This window comes from Nesoenas mayeri, assembly GCF_963082525.1.
Source record: "Nesoenas mayeri genome assembly, chromosome: 3".
Taxonomy (NCBI): domain Eukaryota; kingdom Metazoa; phylum Chordata; class Aves; order Columbiformes; family Columbidae; genus Nesoenas; species Nesoenas mayeri.
The window spans coordinates 38386341-38410432 of record NC_137544.1 but is presented as its reverse complement, the minus strand read 5'-3'; the positions used below and the strand labels follow the sequence as shown (position 1 = coordinate 38410432).

At 37.0% G+C, this 24092-nt stretch overlaps 1 protein-coding gene across 4 annotated transcripts in view; it reads left to right on the top strand.

Moving 5' to 3' along the window:
• The window catches only part of RNGTT (RNA guanylyltransferase and 5'-phosphatase), a 183020-nt gene that overhangs the window by 81261 nt on the left and 77667 nt on the right, over positions 1-24092 (top strand). For all 4 annotated transcript variants that reach the window (XM_080341800.1, XM_080341803.1, XM_080341802.1 and 1 more), the window contains one exon: positions 11621-11689. In XM_080341800.1, coding sequence (XP_080197926.1) covers positions 11621-11689 — 69 coding nt within the window. The remainder of the gene's footprint in view (positions 1-11620; positions 11690-24092) is intronic.

The window sequence follows — 24092 nt, the reverse complement described above, 5'->3', positions numbered from 1 at the left end:
AAAAAGAGACTTGGCTATGGCTAACTTCTCAGCTTCCTTGGTATGATGGAGTGACTGGAGGAGATCCGTTCATGAACAATAATCTGTGTTCATTTCCTGGAGTTAACAAAAGAGGGTTTTGTCTGCTTACTTTTGATTATTATTATATGTGATGTTGAAGGTCAAGGATAATATTTCAGCACAGTATAAGTTTGGTTAGGGAAAAGGGGAAATAGTTTTTTGGTTTAAGAAATTATTCACACATTAGTTACATTTCACATTTTTCTGAAAATGATCTACCAAAGTTAAAACAAACAATCTTGGATATTTCCATGAAGGATTATTTTCATAACTAGTGGCCCATGTTAGATATTGCTAGTGGTACAAATTAAATTACTGTGGAAGAATTCAAATGTATAATATATAATTAAATTCTGACTTACCAAACTACAGTGTGGGAAAGAAAACAATGAAACTAGTGGGAAAATAAAGGCATCTGGGTGAAGCATTATACTTGGTGCACGTTCTAATTTTAAACATCAGAACAGTATATATTTAGTTTAGCTTTTAACATTAGGTTTGAATATTCAAACATTTTTGTAAATAATTTATTCTGTTTTTTGTGCATTTGAAATAATAGATCTTTCTAAGTAGGAAAAAATGTCTTGAACATTGATTTCTACTTTCATTTTTGTGGTGTGTTACAAAACCAAGCAAATGCAAATCTGCTTGGACCTAAGGACCAGTTGGTATCCCAGTATGGGCAGTTGAATGGGTATGTTTGATATCTTCTGAATTAGAAGACTCAGCTGTGGTGACTGAGTGGGTCAGTCCACTCATTAATTGAGGGGCAACTGTTTAATATTGTCTGTTGTTTCACTTCACAGCCTGTCGCTTCCCAAACTGCCTCCTGGCAATACAGCTCTGCAGGGAAGCCGTCAGCCTTCTCCTATTGGAATGATGGTCAAGAGACATGCACTTAATTTGGATAAAATGAATAAAAGCACAAAGAAAATTGTAAACATGGCGGTGAAATTTGAAGCTATTTATTATGTTACAAGATTCTAGGACATCCCTGCTAACTCTTTCTTTTATTGTGATGTACTTAGTTTTGCAAAAACAAACAAACAAACAAAAACAAGCCAACACTGTACAAATTAATATTTTTATTTAAAACTAAGAAATAATAAATTCATATCATTTTACTGTTATGCGCTTACAGTGGCAAGTTTTAATTTCAACTTCATAGCAAATAAAGCCCTCAAGTGCCATTGTGTAGCAGAAGAATCAAATGTTTCTCAACATCCAGAATATAATGTTAAATCTCAATCTTTGTGTTAAAATCACTGCATTGGTGCCCAGTGGAATACATTAGCCCACTTTGAATCAGGCATTGTAAAAGTAAATGTATGAAGACTTCATATTCTTTAATATCCATTTTAGGTCTAATTGAATTATTGTATATACAAATTTGTCTTTGTTGATGAGGCTTAGTGGAAATGCTTAATAAAACATGATCCTTAATTAATCTGGTTTAATTAAAACAGGTCTGTCCTTGTTGACAACCAGAGACCAGATTATGTTGTAGCAGTTTACACAGGGGCTGTGTAAAAGATAAACCCTATCAAGTTTGTAACATTGGAAGATCATTTAGAGAAAAAATTAAAATGTACTTGGCCCCAGTGCACTCAACTCCAAGTCAATTTTTTCCTTTTGACATCAGAAGAACTTTTGGATGTTGTATTTGATCAAACCCAGAGTATTAAAGAGCTTCTAAACATTAGCAAGAGAACCTTTCTCAGTTGAGGACATGGGGTAGCAGACTGCCCTCCATTCAGGAATGTCACAGATGGCAGATAAATTACAAGTAGGTTAAAGGATTTGCTAGTGGCACCTATTAAACGTCTTCCAGCAGGACTCCAGTCACAGGCAGATGTGCTCTGCCAGGTAGGAGAGCATGGGGAAGGTGATGTGGACAAAGTCCCAGTTCCTAAAAGAAAAAACTGAAGGTACCTTCCAGGTTGAAATAGAGAACTGGCCAGAGAACAGTAAATTAAACAGCCAAGCTATGAATTACAATGTTCTGTTTCTTCATCAGGTAAAATAAATTTGAAATATTATTGGTGTTTGGCAGTGGCATTCCCTCACAGCCTTGAGGAATCCATGTTTCTCCCATTTTGAAGCTATCACAAAAGTCAATTAAAGTTTCTTGAAGCAGCCTATTTCTCTGATTTGAAAGAAGCATTTGAAAACATCATAGTTAATTGATGTCAATTTCTCAATTGTGGTTTTGAGAAGAGATTGACAGTGAGAATTGCCTGATGCTTATTTTGAATTCAAAAATGCAGATGTGCTGTCAAATTAAGCATTAACACACATAGTGCTTGTGTTATTCTTGGGTATTGTTTTGAATATATTAGGTACATGACCTTTGGAGTTGTTCACTCAGAACCAGCAAACTGGTGATAGCTCAGCGGGACTCTTACTGCAGCGTGCTTGAGATTTTTTCTAGAATGTCTCTAACCACATAATTAGAGAACATGGCATAGAGATAGTGTTAGTAGCATCTTTAAAGAGTGCAGTTAATGAATTAGCTGCAAAACCAAAAAGAGATTAAAACAAAAGTAGAACCATCCAACTTTATTCCCCACCACCTCTGCAATATATTTTATTGTTGTTCACTGTAGCATTCTTTCCCTTGTAGCTCAGTAATGAAATCAAGCTAGTGTGGTTCTTCCAGCTTCTCAATATCAGAGGTTACATACCATCACAGACTACAGTAACTTCCAGCTAATCATATAGCTGGAAATGGCTTTTCTTTAAATGTTTTAGAAGTGTATTAGAAGATTTAAGAAGCACGTTTCAGAAGGATATATATATGATTTGTCTTGCTTTAAGTAGTCTATGAAAAAGGCAGACTACAGCACTCCCTTGTGAAACTGGCAGCAGTCCTAGTAGGAGCTGGGAAAGCTCTGAGAGTCCAGTGTGTGGAATGAGGTTTTTTTGCAGGTGCCTCAATCATGACACGAAGCAGGTGGCGGATATAAGGGATGAGTCTCTTTGGCTTAATTGCTTGTGGGTATTGCTCGTTCCTCATCAACATGAGTGTAAACAGCAGTATCTATTGCACACCACTTGTTTTATATATTCTGTTGTTGTTGTTGTTATTTCCCTTTCTGTCCTATAAACCATTCTTTATCATAACCCACAAGGTTCACCTTTTCTTCTGATTCTGTCCCCCATCCCAGGGGGGACAGAGCAGGAGGGAACAGCTGTGTGTGGAGTTTAGCTGCCTGACAGGTTAAGCCACATCTGGAAAGAATGCATAGACTCTGGTAAAGACTTTTCTGCAGAATTGCGCTTCTAAAAGAGACAGTCAATGAAGATTTGTGTCATCAGTCAGAATGTTAATGCCCAGGCACTAGTAGTTTGTGTTCTTGTCAGTCATCAGCTATGCAATTATATGGGCAAATGGTTGAGGAATAAACTGTACTGTAGTTGTGGTTCTTTGAATTATGATGTTATTTATGGTCCATGGTCTACTAGCAGCACGTGTTCACAATACTTGGCTTTTACATCAAGACATTGAGGACTCTGGGAGCCCTGCACATCGTGCTCTTAGCCCAAAAACAGAACACTTGGAGCTGAAGTACAGACCACAAGTTACGCTGTTGGCAGCCTGAATCCACAGCCTTTCAGCTTCATCCACTTAGAATGCACAAGAGCCGTCAAATGAGAACATATTTATAATACATCTGAGAGGGCTGTTGTAGCTGTGATAGCTGTGAGGTAAATAAATGTTTCTTTCAGTGCTCCTGCTGAGTTTCCAACTAGTTTTAGAGCAGAGAAGAGCACACAGGTGTCAGAGCAAACCCAGGTAGAATTAGGTCACCTCCCTTCCTCTCTGTGCAGGCACCTGTTCTGTTGCCTCTTCAAGTTACTTCAGCCTTGCTGCCTCTGCTATTATTAGTGCAGAGCCCAGGGAGGGTCAGAGGAGATGCCCAGGTGAGTTCCCATCCTGCTGCAAGAGCTGTGGATGTATAATACATGGAAAAGGTGACCCCAGTAAAGCTGGCCACCAAGAAACTGCTCTGACATACATTAATAGAGAGTGAGCATACCATGAAAAGATTTCTTCTTGTCATTATATGTAATTAGAACAAGTGGGAGACAGTCAGTAAACATTCTATTGTGGATTATGAATTTCAGGTTCATTGTCTTCTAGCTACGAGAACCATTAGTTACGGCCATATGTATTTGAATATCATGAGTGATGCTTTAATGGGTAAAGCAGTGTATTCTCTACAGGAATGCTTGCTAAAGGTGATGAAAGAGTGTAGAGAAAAAACTGTGTGTGTTCCTCTTGCAAGAGAATTTTTGTTCCTAGAGATAGGTCAATCTGTGAAGCTCAACCCAGTTGTAATAAACACTCATTTTGTTGAGCTTTAAAATAAGAAAAGCTTCCCTTGCATGCTTGCTTTTTGTGCTGTGAAGTTCCTATCTTTAGCAGGTCTTTTTGTGCTGGATTCTGGTCTAGCGTGTTTAAAATTATTAGAATAGCTCTCTTACAGTATTCTTAAAACATACTTCAGTGACCGGCTGTATCCACTTTGCTTTTGTTGTGGCTGTTGGCGATTCCCACACCTAACAGATGGTGCTCGCTTAAACTGACAAGCTGTGGGATAGCCGAGCATTACTAATAAAACCTATCACATGTTAAACTTGACCTGACATTAATCAAGTTTAGAATGCTACAAATGATTCATGGATAATAATTAGTCTCTTGATCATATTACTGAACATCAGTCTCACATTGCTGCCATTATCTGCTTTCATTCTTATAGAGAACAAATTCATTGCAGTAATTAGGTGTTTTTAATGTCTTTTGAGCCAAAACGTTCTGTATGATTAACTTGGCAAAGAGGTTATTTTTAGTCTTTCGGTATGATTGATTTCAGAGCTTCTAGTAAATTAACAAACGGAAAGGCTTTCCATAAAATAGTATTTTTAAAAAAAAAAAACTATGTATTTTTTAATTTTACCAATTGAGAAAATTCCCATGTGTCTTTATGTGGTCATTTGGTATAATATTCATCGTGGTGTGATTCAACTGTTGCCACAGATTACACAGATCAAAATAGTGGTGATTTTGCTAAACAGATGAACCTTTGAAGTTTACTTTTGCTTTTCTTGTTTGGTACTAAGCTATTGGTTGACATCAAGTGCTTTCAAATGTATGTGCTCTTCTCTGTTTATGTCTTGAGTTAGCATCTTGAGTGGATAGCTGCCTGAAAGCTAGGGTTTGAGCTTTAAGCATAAATTTTTTTAAAGGATTTTAATCCAATTTGAATTATACACTGATTTTACAGCCCAAGAGCATGAAATTTCTTTGTAAGTAATGAGCAAATGAGAAGTTTATGCTTTGTGTTCCTTGTGCAGTTAAAGTGAAGTAGGTCATTTCACTGATTTACTGAAAGTGTTGCAGTTATTCTTCAATGTGTGTTGGTTCTCAATGAGCATATAAAACTTCTTTAAATAATTACTTTTTAGGGAGCTGTTTTTAATTTATTTTCTACGGATTTTGATCCTACTCTTCCTTTATCCATATTTTAGACCATTAGCATGGACCAGGAAATATTTTGTAACTTCATGATTTTTTTTAGTAGATTGGCTTAAGAATACTTAGTATGAGCTGTGGTTTTCTGACTGTGCTCTCAGTTGTCATACTGCATTTCCTTTCTTGCACTTTTGTTGCTGGTTTCCCAGCAAACAAAAAAAGTCAATATTTTAAAGATAAGTATAGCCAAATACAGTGAATAACTGAGGATGTGTTATGGAATTGGACTTTACCTTACTGTAAAGATATACTTCAATTTATACTGGTTTTACATCATTTATTTGACATCAGGTAGCATATCATATTTTGATTAGAAAATAATGCAAAGGAACCTAGGTCATGTTAAATAACTGAAAATCTACACTTTAACATTTTTACAGGTGGTTTGGAGGAAAACATGAAATTCTATAAATGCGAGATGAATTACCTGTGTTTTTGTGAGGGAAATAAAAATGTCGAAATGGGAGTTACAGCTGTTGGAATCACAGGGCGCAAGCAGAAATACTTACTTGTGTGGTCACATGTTAAGTGACGCTCCTGGGACCATGGGCTGTGATTTCAGGACCTTCACAGTTACTTGGAAGGAGCCACTTTGAGTCAAGCAGCTGGTTGCAATGAACCATCAGCTGGTGAGATGCTTTGGCAAGTGCTCATGGATCCAGGGGTCTTGTTGAAAGGAGGCTCCTGTGGAGGAGAACAGGGAGTGCTTTATTTCTTGCTGCTGTGGCCCTTCTGGAATATTCTATCTAGTCTAGCTGGGATGGTTTCAGTTGACCAAAAAAATGGTAACTGTGAGTTTAGAGGAGACATTAGCGAAATATTTGAAGAGTTACATCTGCTTCTTTGTGAAATGTTTGAAATACAAAGCTTGATTCTTTGCCAATAAAAAACCTCTAAGAGATGTCTTGGTCAGTGTCTAAGTAGAGGAACAAGAAGAAAAGTTGAAGGAAGAAAGAAATTGCTAAGAAATAGGCATCCACCTTGCCGTGTAACCTCATCTAGGTGTTCCTGCTCTGGTGGGAGGATTGGACTAGATGATCTTTCAAGATCCCTTCCAATCCCTAACATTCTGTGATTCTGTGATCAGTTTTTTAATTGTACATGCAATACTTGATTGGAACAATTTAACAAAGATTTTGGTTTTCCATCACAACATGCTATAACCTGAAACTGCACAGTTTTCCAAAAAATCACTTGCCACTTGAGCACATCTCTTGAAGAGGAACTGAAATACGAGTGAGAGGAGAGGGTTTAATCCTCACAGCCGTCTGAAAGTCAGTCTGAGCTGGTGATCCAGGCCGTGTCTGGTTTGGGGCAGGGAGCTGCCAGGGCTGTATCTTTGATCCTCTCCCCTCTCCTGCCAGACTGTTAATTTACACTAGATTTGTTTGGGTCAGCTGTTTTACTTCAAATGCTGAGGCTCGGTGAGGTGAACAGTGTCCCAAGTGTGAAAAAGATAAAAGTGTGAGTGGATTCAGTTTGATTTTATTTTACTTTCTTTTTTTTTTTTTGCTTTCTTTTTTTTACTCCCTTTAATTCCCAAAGCCATGTATTCCCCAGAGTGACTAAAGACTGTTTTGAAAGTTTTACCATATATTTGGTAGTAATTTCAGTCAACGAACTAAAATTAAAACTTCTTGTAACACTTTATTTTGGCCTTTATTTATCTTAAAATGTGAATTAGCCAACTTTTATTTGTGGAGAGTTTGAGATTTTGAGTTTTCTTTTGGAATAATATATGAGACTTCCCCCCTCCCTTAGTTTCTCACATGCTGTTTGATGCTTTTTTGCTTTGAGGTTGTTTAATTCTTGGTACCTTCTCTGCTTTTCGAAATAAAACAAACCAAATAAAAAGATGCTGCAGGAGAGGGGAAACTGGAAAGATTCTGGGGAGAAGGAAGGAGCAGAGATTATAACCATAGCTTAAGAGGGACCAGCTTCCCTCCCTGACATTAAGCTGCATTTGATAAGATTTTCAAGCACTGCAGAGTAGCCTGTGTATCATCTGGAATGAAGCTTATACCCCACCAATGGCATGTTTAATTCTTTTCCAGGTGGCCTTCTTTTCAAAATGTAACGTTTCAAAGCTGGAGTTTACATCTGAATAGTGTGGTTGGTGGCTCCATCATTGCCTGTTACTGGTTGGTTTATTTTGGGAGATGTGATATTTGGGATGAATCTGAGACAGATTATTTTTGCATTATTTTAACTTAACATGGAAGTAATTCTGTAGGATTTCTGATGTCATTTAAAACAAGGATTTCTGAAGATATTATGTAGTAGGTTATTCTCAGTATATTTTTCTTCTACCCGTAAGAAGGCAGATCCAGGTTTCAATTCTGATTTTTAAGAAAAACAGTTTTGTTAAGCAGGTGTTTGTGGTGTTTTGTTTGTTTTCTTTTTGTAATCTCTGCCTATTTCAGTAGACTAACAGGCAATATCAGTTTTGAATCTGAAATGTGGACAAAAGGGTAAGGAATATTTGCATATTGTGACATAACAGATTGAAGATAGTTGTGTGAAAGGACGTTGGCCAAATTATTTTGTAGAAGGTCAATATGGCTTTGCAGAGACATTATTATGTTTTGGAATCTATATAACTCTCACAGCATATGGTGTTTCCCTGAGATTTTTTGTAAGGAGAAGGCACAATAGCACCTATTGGACTTCGTTATTTTGTGAGTAAAGTAACATCTGAAAACTTGTCAGAATCATGTGGCTTGCCTCAGAACTTCAGAAACATTAATAAAATCCTAGTGGCGTTATGTGGAATCCATGTGCACTGAAATTTTCTCCTCTTCCTGCTGGAGGAGCCAAGTGCTTTCTTTATTGATAAGTACAGAGAGATCTCCAGAGCGTGATTTTTCAATTATCCTCTCCAGAGCTGCTGACTGGTTCAGTGTTTTAGCAAAATCAACCTTCAGCAGGTTATTTGTGCGGCTTCTGGTGACAAACTGCTGCTCCTCAGCTCGGCGGTGGAAGAGCAGGGAGCAATCCCATTACTCGCCCTACAGCTCCACTCATTCCATACGATTATACCATTCTTTCTGTGAGAGGAACATTATTAAATATAGCCATAGTTGTTAATTTGATTTATTTTTAAAGTGAGAAGGGAAAAGTTTTAAATAACAAGCTGCGGTATGACTATGTGGTTTATTGCAATGTTCGCAGGGAAGCAGGAACCTGCAAGAAGCGAACAAAGGGTTTCACAGGTGGAAATAGATGCCACGAGGCTACAAGCATGCTGGAAGAAGTGGCTTGCATGCATCATTTACCCATCTTTTATAAAATGTCATTGAGATGCATTGCATTTTATCTCATCCCTGGCAGTCATCCCAGTCAAGCAGGTGTGCCATTTATCATGGTGCCAATTAAAAAAGACCGTAGTGTTCAAGTTAATTAGAAATTTTAACATGTATGGAAAATGTGAACATCGCTTTTTGAAAGACGAACCATGATATCTGCATTTTAAGTTCATGAACCTAAAAACCTTATATCAACTGTATTTTTACTGTCAAAAATATTTGCTTGTGAGACAACCATTCGTCTTCTGTTCATTTTCTTGTCATTCCAAACTTTCTGCAGCGTTCAGTGGGTCTATATTCTGCTGCTGCCAGACAACCTCTAAATAGTTTCATTCCGAAGACTGTGTGTATGAGAAGAAGCTCAGAAAACTTCTGTTCTGTCCTTCACATTTCCTGCCCCTGGCTCTCTCCATTGCTAATCCGTTCTGATAAAAACTCCCTTATAGAATGTTATTACTGAAATACTTGTTATTGACCTGATGGGAATGGAAGGAGTGTAACTGATAGTGAAAGCAGAGGTTTAGTTATCTGTTGAGTCGTCTTCTGGTCTTAAGATCCTTCTGTCTTTGATATCTAATGGGCATTTGGTAGGAAATGTCTTAATAAGAATAGTGTGGACGTCCAACATGAGAATGAGTTCAGATCTGAAACTGGATGTCAAGTTGCTAAGAGGGTTACCCTTGCATTTAATTGTTCTGGTGGAGTAGTGAATGAAAAACAACACCAGAATGTTTTTTGAAATAGTAAATTTTCAATTTACATTTTTCCCCCATTTATGAAACTGTAATAGTGCTCCAAATTAAACAATTGTTTCTATATCCTTAAGTTTCATTTTGAGAAAGAGTAAATACTGCAGTTTATGTAAGCTCCAATGCTGAAGTAGGCATTCCCTCAAATTCCTTCAAGAAGTAAAGATGATTGGCTTTTGTTTGCCAGTTTGGTTAGTACCTTTCAATAAGATAGCTGGAAATGTATAAAAGTGCAGTCTCAGCTAATTTGACGTTTGTCTTTTATTTTTAAAGGTGTGGGTTTTTGTATTCTGATAAACTCTTCTGGTACTTGAATGTAATGAAATCTTTCCCATGTGTTTTTGTAAGTATCAAGTGTGTTCTTATTACAGATTTCCCACTGACCCATCAGTTTTGGAACCATGCAGTAACCTTGCAAGTGATCTGGAGAAGGCTTAGCTTGTGTAGATTTCTTTTAACTTTTAAACATTTGTTTAAATGTTTTCCAATGTACACACTTCTCTGCTGGAGCAAAGATTAACAATGAACTGTGAATTGTTTTTTTCTTACTTTGGATAGACATCTGATAGAAGATCGTGAGCCCCAGGTGTACATTTCCAAATGATAATAGGTAAATGCAGGCTACGACTTCACATTCCAACTCTGAGCTTTCTGTACTGAAAAGCAGTGCTTCACTGCATGATTTCTCACTGAGAATAAAATATTCTTAATGTATTTTAGCACTTGAGAGTACTCTCATGGAGTGTGTTTTTCAATTGCATTGGACAAATATGCTCATGACTATGTGGATAAGGAAAAAGTTAGGTTTTTTTAATAGCAAAATGATCAATTATTCTGTGCAAACAACTGCAGGTTTAAATGAAATACCGTGCTATATTATTAGTGTTTAAAATATTTGGCCATCAGCCTTTTGATGCATTTTAAGTGCATTGCTTTGAGTCGTACAGCCCACAGAGAGATACAAATGTTAATTCTCAACTCCTTTCATACTTTTGCCCTTTACCGAGGGCAGAGTTTGATACTTGTTTGAATAATTTAGTCTGTGGGTCATTGAGTTCAGTTGGCGTATACAAAGCAAATAATCTGAAGTTAACAGTCTAGGCCAAAATGTTGCTTTTAAAACTAACTGTGATTTACTCAGTTCTGTATTTTCTGTTTTATGACACGTGTGGTTACTTATATTTCAAATGTTACTAAAAGCACCTACAACTTCAGGACACGTTCTTAGTCTCTACAGTAAAACATAAATTGAAATTAATAAAGAGGCCTTTTGGTAATTCTCCTAAATTTTGCTATTACTTGTCAGTTGTAGTTCTCACTGGTTATTTGCTTTTCCTTAGGCAGGTCATAATTTAACATGAAGTGTATCATCAATTCTCATAACTGTTGACTGGCTGGTTTCATTAATTTGTTTAGTGAGTTTGAATAATGCCCTGTAATATTTTTCAGTATATAGTTTCTTTCAGTCTCAAGTAAGTGCTACTTGCATGTTAAAAAGTGGCGAGTTGTGTGGGCTTTTGTTCGTTTGTTTGGTTTGTTGTCGGTGTTTGGGGGGTTTGTTTGTTGTTTGTTGTTTGGGTTTTGTGTTTTGTTTTAATTTGACCACAAATTACTATGGTGTCCTATATCAGAACTGTATTTTCTTCATCTTTTAGTGTATAGAATCATCTTGGTTTCTCAGAATTTCTTTTTGGACAAAAACATTTTCCTCAAATAGAACTGTAAGGGTTTGCCTCCCTGAAACTTGTTTCAGCCTTGAGTGCCCTTTTTAAAAACTGCTAATTTGCTGAAGCTTTCTCTTCTATTTCTAAATGTCTATGTTGAGATTTCCCCAGCTCTAATGTTAAACCATAAATAAGCAGTTTACTAGCAAATGATTGCAGTACTAGTGTATAATCTGCTTTGATGTGCCATATTCTAAGTGAAATATTTCTTCATTAAAAAAGGTTTATTTTCCTTTTATTCTGCAGCTCCTGGAAGGAAGCTTTGCCAGAGAAGTTAGCCATGAAGTGGATGGACTGATATTTCAACCTACAGGAGTAAGTAGCGTAAAAATGCATTTTTCTCCCTTCACTCTCAAATGAAATTCTCACCGTCCTCACTCATCATCACATCTACTGCTTAATCTTTGTTTTGGTCAGGATTACTTTGCAGTGTTGGTTCTAATTTTTCCAGTTCTTCATACTACTTAAATTCAACTGGTTGCAATTTAATTTGTAGTATGTGTGACGTCGGATCAAGCCATGATGGTAGTTTTCAGGAATCAGCTCATGTTCTTTTCCTGTGTTTACTGTGACATACTGCTAAATAAGGAGGGGTTTTTTTGACTGCATGAGTTCTGTGAATCTTTCAAACTAATTATTTTTCTTTCTCGAGGATGTTCACACATTAAAATCTAGTTAAAATTTGTGGCTTATGTTGTTTTAGTGCAATTAAAGCACGATATATTATTGAGTCATGTCTGCCAGTATAAAGGTGTATGAGTAGGGTGGGTAGAAGTCACCAGAATAACTGCGGACAGCCATTATTTTATAATTTAAATGGTTCTCAAGCAGGAAGGGTGACTTTAAAGCAAGTCAGTAGAATGGCCTCGTCCATCCTACTGCTGCTCCTGTTGACTCTGATGGAATGGCTGTACTGCAGTGTGTGTTGTATATCGGCATAGGTAGTGACTGTAACATCATCCATGTTGATTTTTTTCTTTGCTTGTTAAAAAAATAATTATTTTTTTATTATTTGAAGTTTGACAGATATTTCTGCCCTTACAGTTACTCTCAGAAAACATTTGTATGTAGTTTTCCAGATAACACTTTTTTTCTGGTGTGCTTCCTATATTGTAGATCTTAGCAAGGGTTATGACATTCCTATTCGGAAATAAAGTTAACCTTTCTTCTCTGTTGCAAGTTCTACATCAGCTAACCACAAACTCAGCAATTAGACCACCAGAACTACTAGGATAAAGAAAATTCATACTTTCATGTACTCCATAAGACGTCCTGATGATATCTTAGAATATTGTTAGCATCTAAAGCAATTGTCAAAGCTTCTCAGAACTACTTTCCTGAATATGAGAGGTTCACCTATGGAGAGTTACTACAGCTAAATTTGAACTTACCTTTTCTACTTGAATGAAATTACTGAAGAATTTGCCTCTCTAATATTGTTACAGGAAATGAATAGCTGATATGTTTTGTGTTTCTAGAGCTTCTGTTTTCTGATGTAGTGTACTGAGAAATTTATAACCCAACAAAGAGCGCATTTTCTTGCATAAATGCTTGTAAAGGTTTTCCATCTTTAAAATACAAGATATATTTGTTTAGTCTAATTTAATGTTCAAATTTCAGTATTATTTCAAGATTTATGGAATGTAAGTTTGTTGTATGTGTTATTAAACTGATTTTCCTGGGTTAAGCAATGTGCAGTTTTCTAAATAGCTTTTGTAGTGGAGAAAATATAAATAATATATTCAGAGCAGAAGAAATTACTGTAGACCTGTGAATTGGGAAGTAAGTATTAAGGCTGATCAACTGAAAAGCGTGAAGCTGATACAGATAGCCAACACTGCATTTTTTTTATTTTATGTTGTACAGAGGGCATTAATATATATATATATGGAGTATAACAATGCATAAACGATCCCTTGAGAATACTAACTGAAATATTTTTTCTTTTTGTATTATAGTTGCAGTTATATGTGTGGTGTATTGCATCATTTCCCAGAGAATGATTCCTATTGTTTATCGGGGTAGAGGCCTGAATTTTGGTCATGGTGAAACTTAGAAACCTTTGTAAAACCAGTTTGTCTCAAGTGAAGAGACCATGGCATATCCAGAGAAAACAATTCTTAGCAACCATTTTTATTGACATATTTGATCTTGCAGAAAAAGAGAGAGACAGAAATGATGCTGAGTTTTAGAAGACCAGGGAAATTTAAGAACATCTTTTGGGAGCTCTTGAAGCCTCTTGTGCATTTTGAGGAGAAGAAAACAAAAGTAGACAGGAATTGAAGCAAAATCACAAAGAAGGATAAAGTGACAGCAGAAATCACTGGAATCAGTGGAACGTGACCATTTACAGACAGGAAAATTTTTGGGGAAAAATACCCACACTTCCCATACTTTTGATATGGGGTGTTTCAAAAAGATGGATCCAATTTCAAAGCAGTTGCGGGGTTGTCATCTCGCAAATGGCTGAGGCAAGAGGCTGTTTGTGCACTGGGACAGGCGTCCAGCGTTGAGAGTTCCATTCATGGATGGTCATGGTTGCAGAGATACAGCGATTTCAAATTGGGTCCACCTATTTGAAACACCCTGCAGTTAAAGCAGAACACAGAAGTTAACTATTCAATATAAAGAAAGTTGAGCGTATTAGTTCAGTCTGCTTGAAAGTATTTTCGGTGGTGTGTTGTGTTTCATTTTTTTTTTTGTTTGATTGTTTTTCTTTTTCCATGTTTCATAGAATCATAGAATGTCTTGAGTTAGAAGGGACCCACAAGGGTCATTAAGTCCAACTCCTGTCCCTGCATGTGACAACCCCACAGTTCACACCATGTGTCTGAGGGCGTTGTCCAGTATCTTCTTGATCACTATCAGGCTTGGGGCTGTGACACCACCCTGGGGAGCCTGTTCCAGTGCTCTACCACCCTCTGGCTGAAGAACCTTTTCCTCATGTCCAACCTAAACCTCCCCTGGCACATCTTCCTGACATTCCCTTGGGTTCTGTCATTGGTCACTAAAAAGATAAGTTTGGTGCCTCCTCCTCCTCTTCTCCTTGTTAGGAAGCCGTAGACCACGATGAGGTCTCCTCTCCATCTCAGTTTGCTCTGAGGTGTTCCTTTTGATCTCAGGTCTTAGACACAGGCATCAAGACCTGATGATGTATGGAGTGTATGGATACATTCCCCATGAGCTATAGGCAACATTGGTACTGGGAGTCAGCATGGATGCAGAAAGAATATTTTGGTTTTAAGTTTGGTTTAATTCTAATTTAAAATAAAAATCAAAGTACCCACAATGATTTGTGAATAGGAGTTATGCTTTTAACATCTAAGAGGTTTGGCTTTTCTCAGTTTTCTCTTGGATTTGAAGAGATTTGGCATCAAGTGCCTTGTGAATTAGTTCATTTTGAGAAATTGGTATTCTTTAATGAAAAGAGATTTGTGGAAATTTTTAGTACTGAATCTAGGGTTTCAGTTAAATATAATAGTGTTTATTTTCTTCTGTTATTCTTCCAAACTAAACTCGTGTTATGAATATCAAGCTTCTTGTATTGAAGCAGAAATTATTTTGCACTGTGATTGGTGATGGTAGAAACGACGTTAAGGATTAAGGAGATTGTTTCTGCCTGCACAAGTTAGTTTATTTTGCAGGTCATGCTAACTGAGCATTATTATTCCTAACTAATTCAGCAGTTACCTGAGTTGTTTATATTGGTTATTGCCCAGAGTACACAGGAGCTTTGCTCTCACAATGACAATTGAAAGGCAGTGGCTGAGGCCTCCCTTCTTCTTCCCCCTTCTGCCCTTCCCAGAGACTGACAGCTTTCACAGATTATGAGAAGAGCATGTTTAGTAGAAGTGATGGAGGGTTTTGTGCCATGTATAAAGTAAGATTGCTTTGTAGGTGATTTGGTGTGATGTGTTTTTCATGGTGCCCCACTGCATATACCTTACATTAACGTACCGTTCTCTAACAACTCCATGGTGAGAGACAAATATAAGACAATTTTTTCTTACTATTGTTTCTCTTCTTCCTTTTGTATTCTTTTCCTTTCCTCTTTTCCTTTTCATGCATCCTCTCTATCCAACAGCCCATTTCCCACATGCCTTTTGATTTCCCTTTCATGCTGCTTCACCCCAACGCTTCTTTTCCTTGCATTATTTTCTATCCATTTAAGGTGCTACCAATATAACTCCCATATGGCTAAGTCAGCTCCATTCCATCTGATCAGCTTTCTGATCCCTCTACGTGTAACAGGTTGGCAGAGCAGGGACCGAAGCTAAGTGCTAATTAGGAGGAGTGAAACAGGCCAGCAGGACACTTCATGGACAGGTAGGTTGCCCTGTGATCATGCCCCAGACAAAGAGTGAATTAGTTTGCAGGTAAAAGCCAAACAGCTTATTCACAGATTCTGAATGCTTGTGTAAAGACTGGAAGCTTTCGATACTTTTTTTCTAAGGTTACTTCAAAACAGCAAACAACTTCTTACGTTTGTTTTAGAACGCAGTTTGCCAGCCTGTGTGTTTTTAATGGAAATCTCAAAAGTGGCGTCTTATCTTCTGATGGCAGAATCAGCTCTCTGACCCATGCCCACTCATCAGTAAAATTACTTTTGTTATCTGCCTTTTAAATCGCACCTTTGCTAGGTTATCTCAGACTGTCTAATTTTGATGCTAGCAATCTCTTAATAACTGACTTTCTTGCTGGGTAGAACTATTATTTTCCCTCGCTTGGGAAAGTGATGTAGGAATTATTTTCTTACTTGAGCCACCTCAAAGGAGGCTAGCTGGCCAGTTAGGAAAGCCTAATGATGCTTTTTGAGCATCTGGGGCAAGCTCGTGAAAGAATTTATTATCTTCTCTTCCGTTTTTTTGCCTCCTGAGCTCTGTGATTTTGCATTGGCTCAGAATGATTTCTGTTTGGTACTTCTCCATGCTCCTATTTTGGATGAGGAATGAAGTTCAGTTGTGTGGGTTTGGGATTTTTCTCAAGAAGGAAGGTCCGCTGATGAGCTCTGTTCTTCCAAGATAAATGTTTTTTAAGGAATGGCTGAATTATTTAGCACATAACTCTCCCTACTGAATACTAACAAAAAGCATAGCCTTTAAAATGAAAGGAGAATAATTAACAGGTTTTTATTACTGACCAACATATTGCATAAGTTTTTAATATACCTTTCTTCCCCTTCCTTGGCAGACTTAGTGGTGATCTGAAATGCTTGGGTGCCTGTTAATTATTTGTGCTATTCCCATTGTATAATAGGCTGTGTTGTTTTCTGTCATTGTAAAAGTTCATCCAAAATAGTTCAAGTTAACACTGAATGAAATATCTCCAAAAGATACCACCAAATAAAATATCTCCAAAAGGCCATGTTTTGTTTCATTGAACAGTGCCAGTTTCTCCGAAATAATCCTGTATGATCGATAAGCCTTTCTTTCCACAGAATACATTTTATTGAACCCTCTGAATTTTATACATAGATGAAGTCAGTTCTGGCATATTTCTGACACTCAGACATCATGTTTACCTGTGATGGGGCATTTATTATTGTTAAATATTTCTGTTGTAATAGCAAATAATGGCTTTAGATGGTCTCAGTAGCAAAGCCAATATATAAATGCTTGGGAAGAATCATACAACAGAATTTTTTTCTTCTAAAATACAAGTTTCTGTATTTAGCTTTCTAATTTTGTGGTGATTCATAGAAGATCTGGAGGCAATGAAATAGAATAGACTATTTTGGTTGGAAGGGACCTACAACAATCACCTAGTCCGACTTCAGGGCTGACCAAAAGTTCAAGCAATTTGTTACGGGCATTGCCCAAATGTCTCTTAAACACTGACAGGCTTGGGGCATTGACCAGCTCTCTGGGAAGCCTGTTGCAGTGTTTGACCATCCTCTCAGTAGAGAAATGCTTCCTCATGTCCAATCTAAACCTCCCCTGGTGCAGCTTTGAGCTGTTCTTGTGTGTCCTGTCACTGCATCCCAGAGAGAAGGGCTCAGCACCTCGATTCCTTAACATAGATGCCAAGATTGCCTTATATTTTTCTCTAGAGTTTGTAGCAGAATGGAAGAGAATCTGGAGAGAATAATTTTCATCTGTCTTTGTGTTGATCCACACTACCAAAACCTTTCATGTATCTTTGGAATATCTCATTGTTAAATGTGACTTCCTCTGCACGGGGGATGTTCGTGACTGAATCTGTTACTAGTCAGGGGATGCTGTTGTTGCATCCGTGCGCACTTTCTGTGCCATTGTAGGTTTTCCTATAACAAAGAACTTGTTGTCAGTCTCCTGAAATACCACTGAGCTTTACAACTCTTTTCTGCCTATGAATAGTTGTTACATTCAATTTCCATGGCAATGTTCCTTGCAGTTTGTCTCTTAAATAGCTAATCATATCTCAAATATACGATTCTATCATGTGCTTTATGAACATACTCTTTTATTAGCAATGCACAGTATGTCTTTGAGTGTTTTTCTGTGACTATACAAGTGAAATTTTTATGCCAATTCAAGTTCATCTTTGCTGTCTTGAGGTGATCTCTTTTCTTTTTTTCTAAATCAGAAAACAAGAAATTGGAGAAAAAGATTACAGAAATGCTAACTTAAACACCATAAGTAAGGTCTAATTAAATTAATTAGCACTCAATTAAATTGTTAGACTCCCATGTTAAAGTGCCATGATTTTTGAACATAGTAGATTTTTATCATTTCCACTTACTTTCCAAGAACCTGAGATAATTCACACCTCATGAAATTTGAACATTTCTTACAGTACAAACTCCTGGTGTCCACACTTGGCAAAAAATGGCCAAAAAGAAGAGGGAAGTTATGTGTTATTTTTAGGTCTGAATATGGAAAGGTAATGGCATAGCAAAAGTTTTCATTGTTGAACTTCCTGCTATTGGTCCTGCAATACATTTAGAGATGTGGATGTATATTCTGTTTGCCAAAATTGTTTAACTTGATAGTTCCTTTTTATGTCTGCCTGAATAGATGTCAGTGCCTTGAGTCTGATTACCTAAGAAAAGTGTTAAGCTCTAATGGGACTGTTATTTGTTTGCTTATGACCTATTCCATCTGATGTTCTCACATTTCTCAGGCAGTGAATTGCATTTGTGGGAGCCATCTAAATAGGCTCTTGAACTTCTGTTGTGCAGTTTAATCATCCTGCCTGCCAATGGCATTAGGCAGGAAAGATCTTTGTTACATTTTACGTTACGTGTACTAGTCATCCTCAGGATTGTCAGTTGACATTAATATGGTGATGTTGGTGTATGTATTGTTTAGGAGATGAAAAAGATGCTTTTTGTGGATACTACTGTTCTAAGTGTTGGGAAACTAAAGATATATTTTGTATTAGGATTGCCAGAATCATCATTCATAAAGGCTTTCAAGGATGATTTCTGCATAGCTGCTTTGCTTCAAAGCCAGATGCCAAGGAGCTTGTTGAGTGAACTTTCATTTGTGCTTCCAGCTATGTCAAATTTTTTGTTCCTTCTAACTGAGAGAAATAAATAAATGTTAGGAATATATACTATAAATGCAATAGGTGAGAAGACCAAAGCAATTATTCAGCCTCTGCAAAGCAAACATGCTTTTAATAGAGTAAGTGTGTATTCCACAAATTAGGTTTATTTATATGTGAAGTGGATCAGCTTTGAAAAGCAGATCTCTCTGATGGCTGGATAGGGAAGTCCAGGAGGGGTCCTGCTTCATGTCAGGGGGAACTCTTTACTGAATCATCCACGTTGCTGATTGAGCTCTTGATCTCTAACACAAGATGCCATCAATCAAGTGCTCAGTTGTCTCCATGACAGTGTTTCTGCTCCTCCTGAGTTTTACAGCAATCTTTCCAGGATTGAGAAGTTGGTAGATCAGGAATGACTTGGAAACTGGAAGATATAGTGGAAAGTATTTAATGAAAATTCTTTTCTTTGGGTCTGAGAATAGTTATGAACAAAGAGAATTCTTCTTGTATGATTCATTTATATTCTTTCTATCAAACAGGAAAGATTTAGGAAAATTACTGGAATAACTGCCTTGTTGCAATTGTTTTCTCCTGGTACTTTTTCCTGTGCATGCCAGAACAAGGCAGCCAACAGACCTCTTAAGTTTCCATGAAGATCCTTCATGAAATGTTCTTACTTTCTCTTAGTTCAAAATGTTTACTCAGTCACTGTTCTTGCAAATAGTAAATTTTAAAATGGATTATCAATATCGCAATTGGGTAACTGAATTTTTGCAATTATCAAAATATGTCTTTTACTTGCTAGCAGGTATTAGCAGATAAATCTTTGAAGGTAACTGTGTATTTGGTGACAACACATTTGAAGTAATCACATGCACTGTACTGTGCAGAACACAGTATGCTCTGCAAGGCTCAGAGATGCCTGCAGAATAGTATTCTGTATTGAGGAAGCATAACAGAACACAGCTGTGATAATTTGATCTCATTTTGGCTGCCAGTAACTTCAGTTTCAGTTGCAATTGTGCTCCCTGTTCCATTCATCAGCTCTCCTAGTTTCTGACATTCCCAAAATGGTGAACCAAGTCCATTAACATATGATTAAAAATGGGAGTCTTGAGCCTTGATATGAAAGCTATAAATTGCTTTTAAGAAAATTCCATTGTCTTCCACTGACATACATGCTGAATAATTTAGATGTGATTGTATCATACAGGTTATACTCTTCTAAGTACATTTAGAAGGGCAGTGCCCGACTTCATTGCATAACTGCAGAAGTTAGAGATAAGGAACAGATGAAAACTGCTTCCATAATTCCTGCAGATATTATTAAAGAAAAAGCATGTTTTTCTCTTAATGCTGCTAATTGTATTTCTGAAATGAAATTCGTATCTTCTCCGTGTTACTCTTGAAGCTTTGCTCCAAGACAGAGGAACGTACAAATGTGACATACCTGCTGGTTTGTTCTTAGAGGGAAAAATGAGGAGAAGTCTTAGCTGGAAATATCCTAGCCTGCCAAAATGCAGATATTCTGTGCATTTTGAATTGTTCATTAAAGAAGCAATTGGTACACTTGTTAAATGCTGTCTGAAAGTTTTGCCAAGTTTGAACTGACAAACAGTAGGTTGCTTGATTCTGCTGGAAATCCCAAGAAGATCTTGTATCTGTATATTCATCCAACCACTGAAACAAAATATGTGTTTGATGTAACACGAGGTTCTCTGGAGAGAACTATTAACTTAGGAGAGCAATTAAAATGTGTGTCTTAGGGACTTGTCAGATTGTGAATTGATGTTGCCATTCTTAAGGGAAAATATGGCTTGTTCTTCTGGTAATGAGCAAAAGGAACAACAGAAGAATAAAAGATAATTCTGTGTAGTTTTGGAAACAGTCCAATATTTAGCAAAATGGAAGTTGATGTCAGGATCCAGTGCTCATAGGATGAGCTCAGAAAAGACGAAAAAAAAGTTTGTTGTATAGTTAACAACAGTTTCAAGGTTGTTCCTTTTGTCTTCATGTATAAAATGTGAAGTACCAATTTTCTATGTAAATCTTTTCTGCAAGATGTCTGATGCATACTGTGGTGAGCAAACGTGAAGGAAAGAAAAAGAAAATTTACTTAGAGAAAACAGTGGCAGAGGTGAGGTTTTGCTCGTTTTTAGGCAGCCTGTTCCTTTGCAACAATCTTAGCATTGGATCAAGTCAAGCAAAGCAAATTCAGACTTGTTTGGCTTTTGGAGCTTGCTTTTTTCTCCCCTTACATGGCTGGATAAAAGGCCAAATACGAAAAAACAGTAGACACAAGCGTTATTGTTTTGTGTGTTACTTACAGAATACTAAAGAAAAAAAGAAAGTATCAGTTTTAGGTAATACAGATTTTTGTGTCAGGAAAATAAACATCTGTGTAGTGGACCATGTCAGGTATATTGTATTTCTGAAACCTTCAAGACTTTTTCAGAGCACTAACATGCTTTTGGGAGAATGTGTTTGATTTTTTTGAGGAAAAACAACAACACTCTCTAAAATATAAAGCATAATACTATTTCCATGTACTAAACCTGAAGAAAATGTACCTCTTGCTTCTAATGATTAGGTATACAAACAAACCTGAAGATTTTCTGTGTAGTTTTTTCAGATGAGGGATACCAAAAAAGGGTTTTTTGCATATTTAGACAGCTTGAGTAATACAGTCACAATGCTTTAATTTTTATTACAGGTTTTGATTTAAACTTTGCATTTCATTAAAATATTTGAACCAGAAGAGAACATGAATGGACTTTTCATAATTTGCATATGAGCCAGAACAGCCAGGTAGACTATTTTTGTGAATATTTGTTCACATTTTAAGACTTCTGCAGGATGAACTGTATTTTCTATGCTTGCTGTACCTGTTTATGCAAGACCTGGTATTTTACTTGCAAAAATATTATGAGAAATATATTTTTCTTACACATTTGCACTGCTGTCCCTTTCCAGTATCTGGAGTGAAGGGGCATGTAGCACCATGTGCCTTGTATCTAGTGACAGGTAAGTGGAACTTAGCACTAGTGATCAGGTCAGAAAATAGGCTCGCAAACATCATCACAGAATAAATGTGCAGAACACTTTCTCGTCAGAGTCGGGAGCTGCATACAGATAGCTCACAAACGGCACCTAATTTGTCAAATAAATTGTTCTTTGAAAATAATTCCTGTGGCTCTGATTGCTGTGCACTAAGCCGGTCTGTCTGTGAGGAGCTGCTACAATGCTAGTAAGGGTCTTCAGCTGGTTTGGAGAATTCTGGTTGCCGGGTTGGCTGATAAAAAGTTTTAAATTCTGTATAAAGGCAGGTGACAAGGATTGTTGAGCTGCAGTTATGAATTGTGCCTTTTATTCTGTAGTTCCTTCTGTGTGTTTTGTGCAAGACGCTGTTGCACATCTGGCAGTTGTTGCACAGAGTCAGTTAGCATAGTGGGGAAGAGCTGCAATATAATTATTCTTTATGCTGCCATCAGTGTCTTGTTCTTTTTCCGAAACACAGTGTTACTCAGACTTGCTTTGTCACAGTTGATCAGTTTGCCCTTATACTTATGTTCAGCTTTGGCTTTGATACTGCGTGCTTGTGAAATATTAATGTTTTTATTAAATCCTTACAGCAGCTAGATATATGGAGTGTTATATAACAAATACCAAATGTAAATTTGAATTAAATTAATATCTTGTCTTGGAGCGTGTTGGAAATGAGAGTTGTTAACTATCATACCAGGGATGATGTTACCATGGAGAGAGCTTCTGTTTCCATGACATTTGCTTGTATATTTTGCTAGGCCTTCAAAAGAAGTAGGGTTTTGTCTATCAAATTTGGTAGGTGTTATTCCATTGCATCTGAAACTCTGCAGTGTCTCACTGCAAATGTATATTAATTCAGTTCTTATGAATATTAATGGCAACTGGACTGGCCAGGAAGAAAATGGAGGAAAAAAGTTATTAAAACTTACAGCATCCAGAAGGCAAGGGTTTTTTAAATAATGCTTTTGACTAGATTAGATATTCCAGCTTGATTTTAACCGGATATATACTGCTCTGCTTGTTTACATTTTGGTTAATTAAAAAACCCACAGCTAGTAAAGAAGTAAAGAAGAGTTTTGCTGGTCTTAGGAAAAACTGTACTTGGCTGTGTAGCTAATGGCTTTATGCTGTGAGATCTGCCTGGTACTGGAGTAGAATTTTAGATTGCAGTAAAATTTTAAATCAAATCGTGAGGTACCTCACTGTTTAATAATCAGCTTACAGGCCTAGGGATAGATCACAAAAGCCATTTTTTTTCTGAGGATGAAAGAAGTGCTTTTGAGATGTGAAATACTTGGGAGCTTTCCACAAAGGGGCATTTCTTTATTACCGTGATATTGCCATAACAGTTAATGATCTACAGGCAGCTTCTGCGTTTCTCCTGCATTTAAAATTTCTGATTGTGGTCACATATAGTCACAGTTCTCTTAGGCAAGATTGCACATACTTAAATACAGGTGGATGTGATCCCCAGATGCTTGAATATAAGGAATTAGGGAACAATATTAGTTGTTAAACATCGCTGTGTGTCTCCTGTACAGAGGCTGATGATGGGGAGCGATGCAGTGAGTTAAACACCATTCAGTATTCTTACCCACCCCTAAGACAAAATTGCTTGCCTTATGTTCCTAATGAACAGTTGACAGTTTTTGCCTTTGTATACCACTCTTCTCATTAGTTTTTAGTCTCCTGGAGTGTCTTTTTAAAATGCTCTCTCTTTTTCCTCCGGTTCCGAGTGGGAGTCTAAAACATTGGTTCTCTGTGATACCTTCTTGCAGCAAATTATTCTGTAATATGTCTGTTTGCAACAGTTATAAGTAGTTGTCACGACTTGAGCTGATACCCCTTTTGAAATGCATTTTTTTCAGAGGTTTTCTCAATTTCACATTTTGAAAACACAAATGTATGTATGTGGCTGAGGGAGAGATATTCCCGGAAGCCTAAAGACCTGAGAATTGTCTGTTTAATGCCACTAGAATTCTGGTCCACCTATTTTAGTATTTTAGTAAATAAGGAATGATACTTCACCTAATATCCTCCCTCAACTTCCAAAACAATAATTGCTAATAGCTTTATTTTAGACAAGATGTCTTTGGTTTCCACTTGAACTAAATTTCTAGATCTTTCTGCCAAAACCACTGACTCCCCATCTGCTAACTTGTATGGTTCATGTTCCTTGTCCAGGCTTTAGAATCCTTTAATT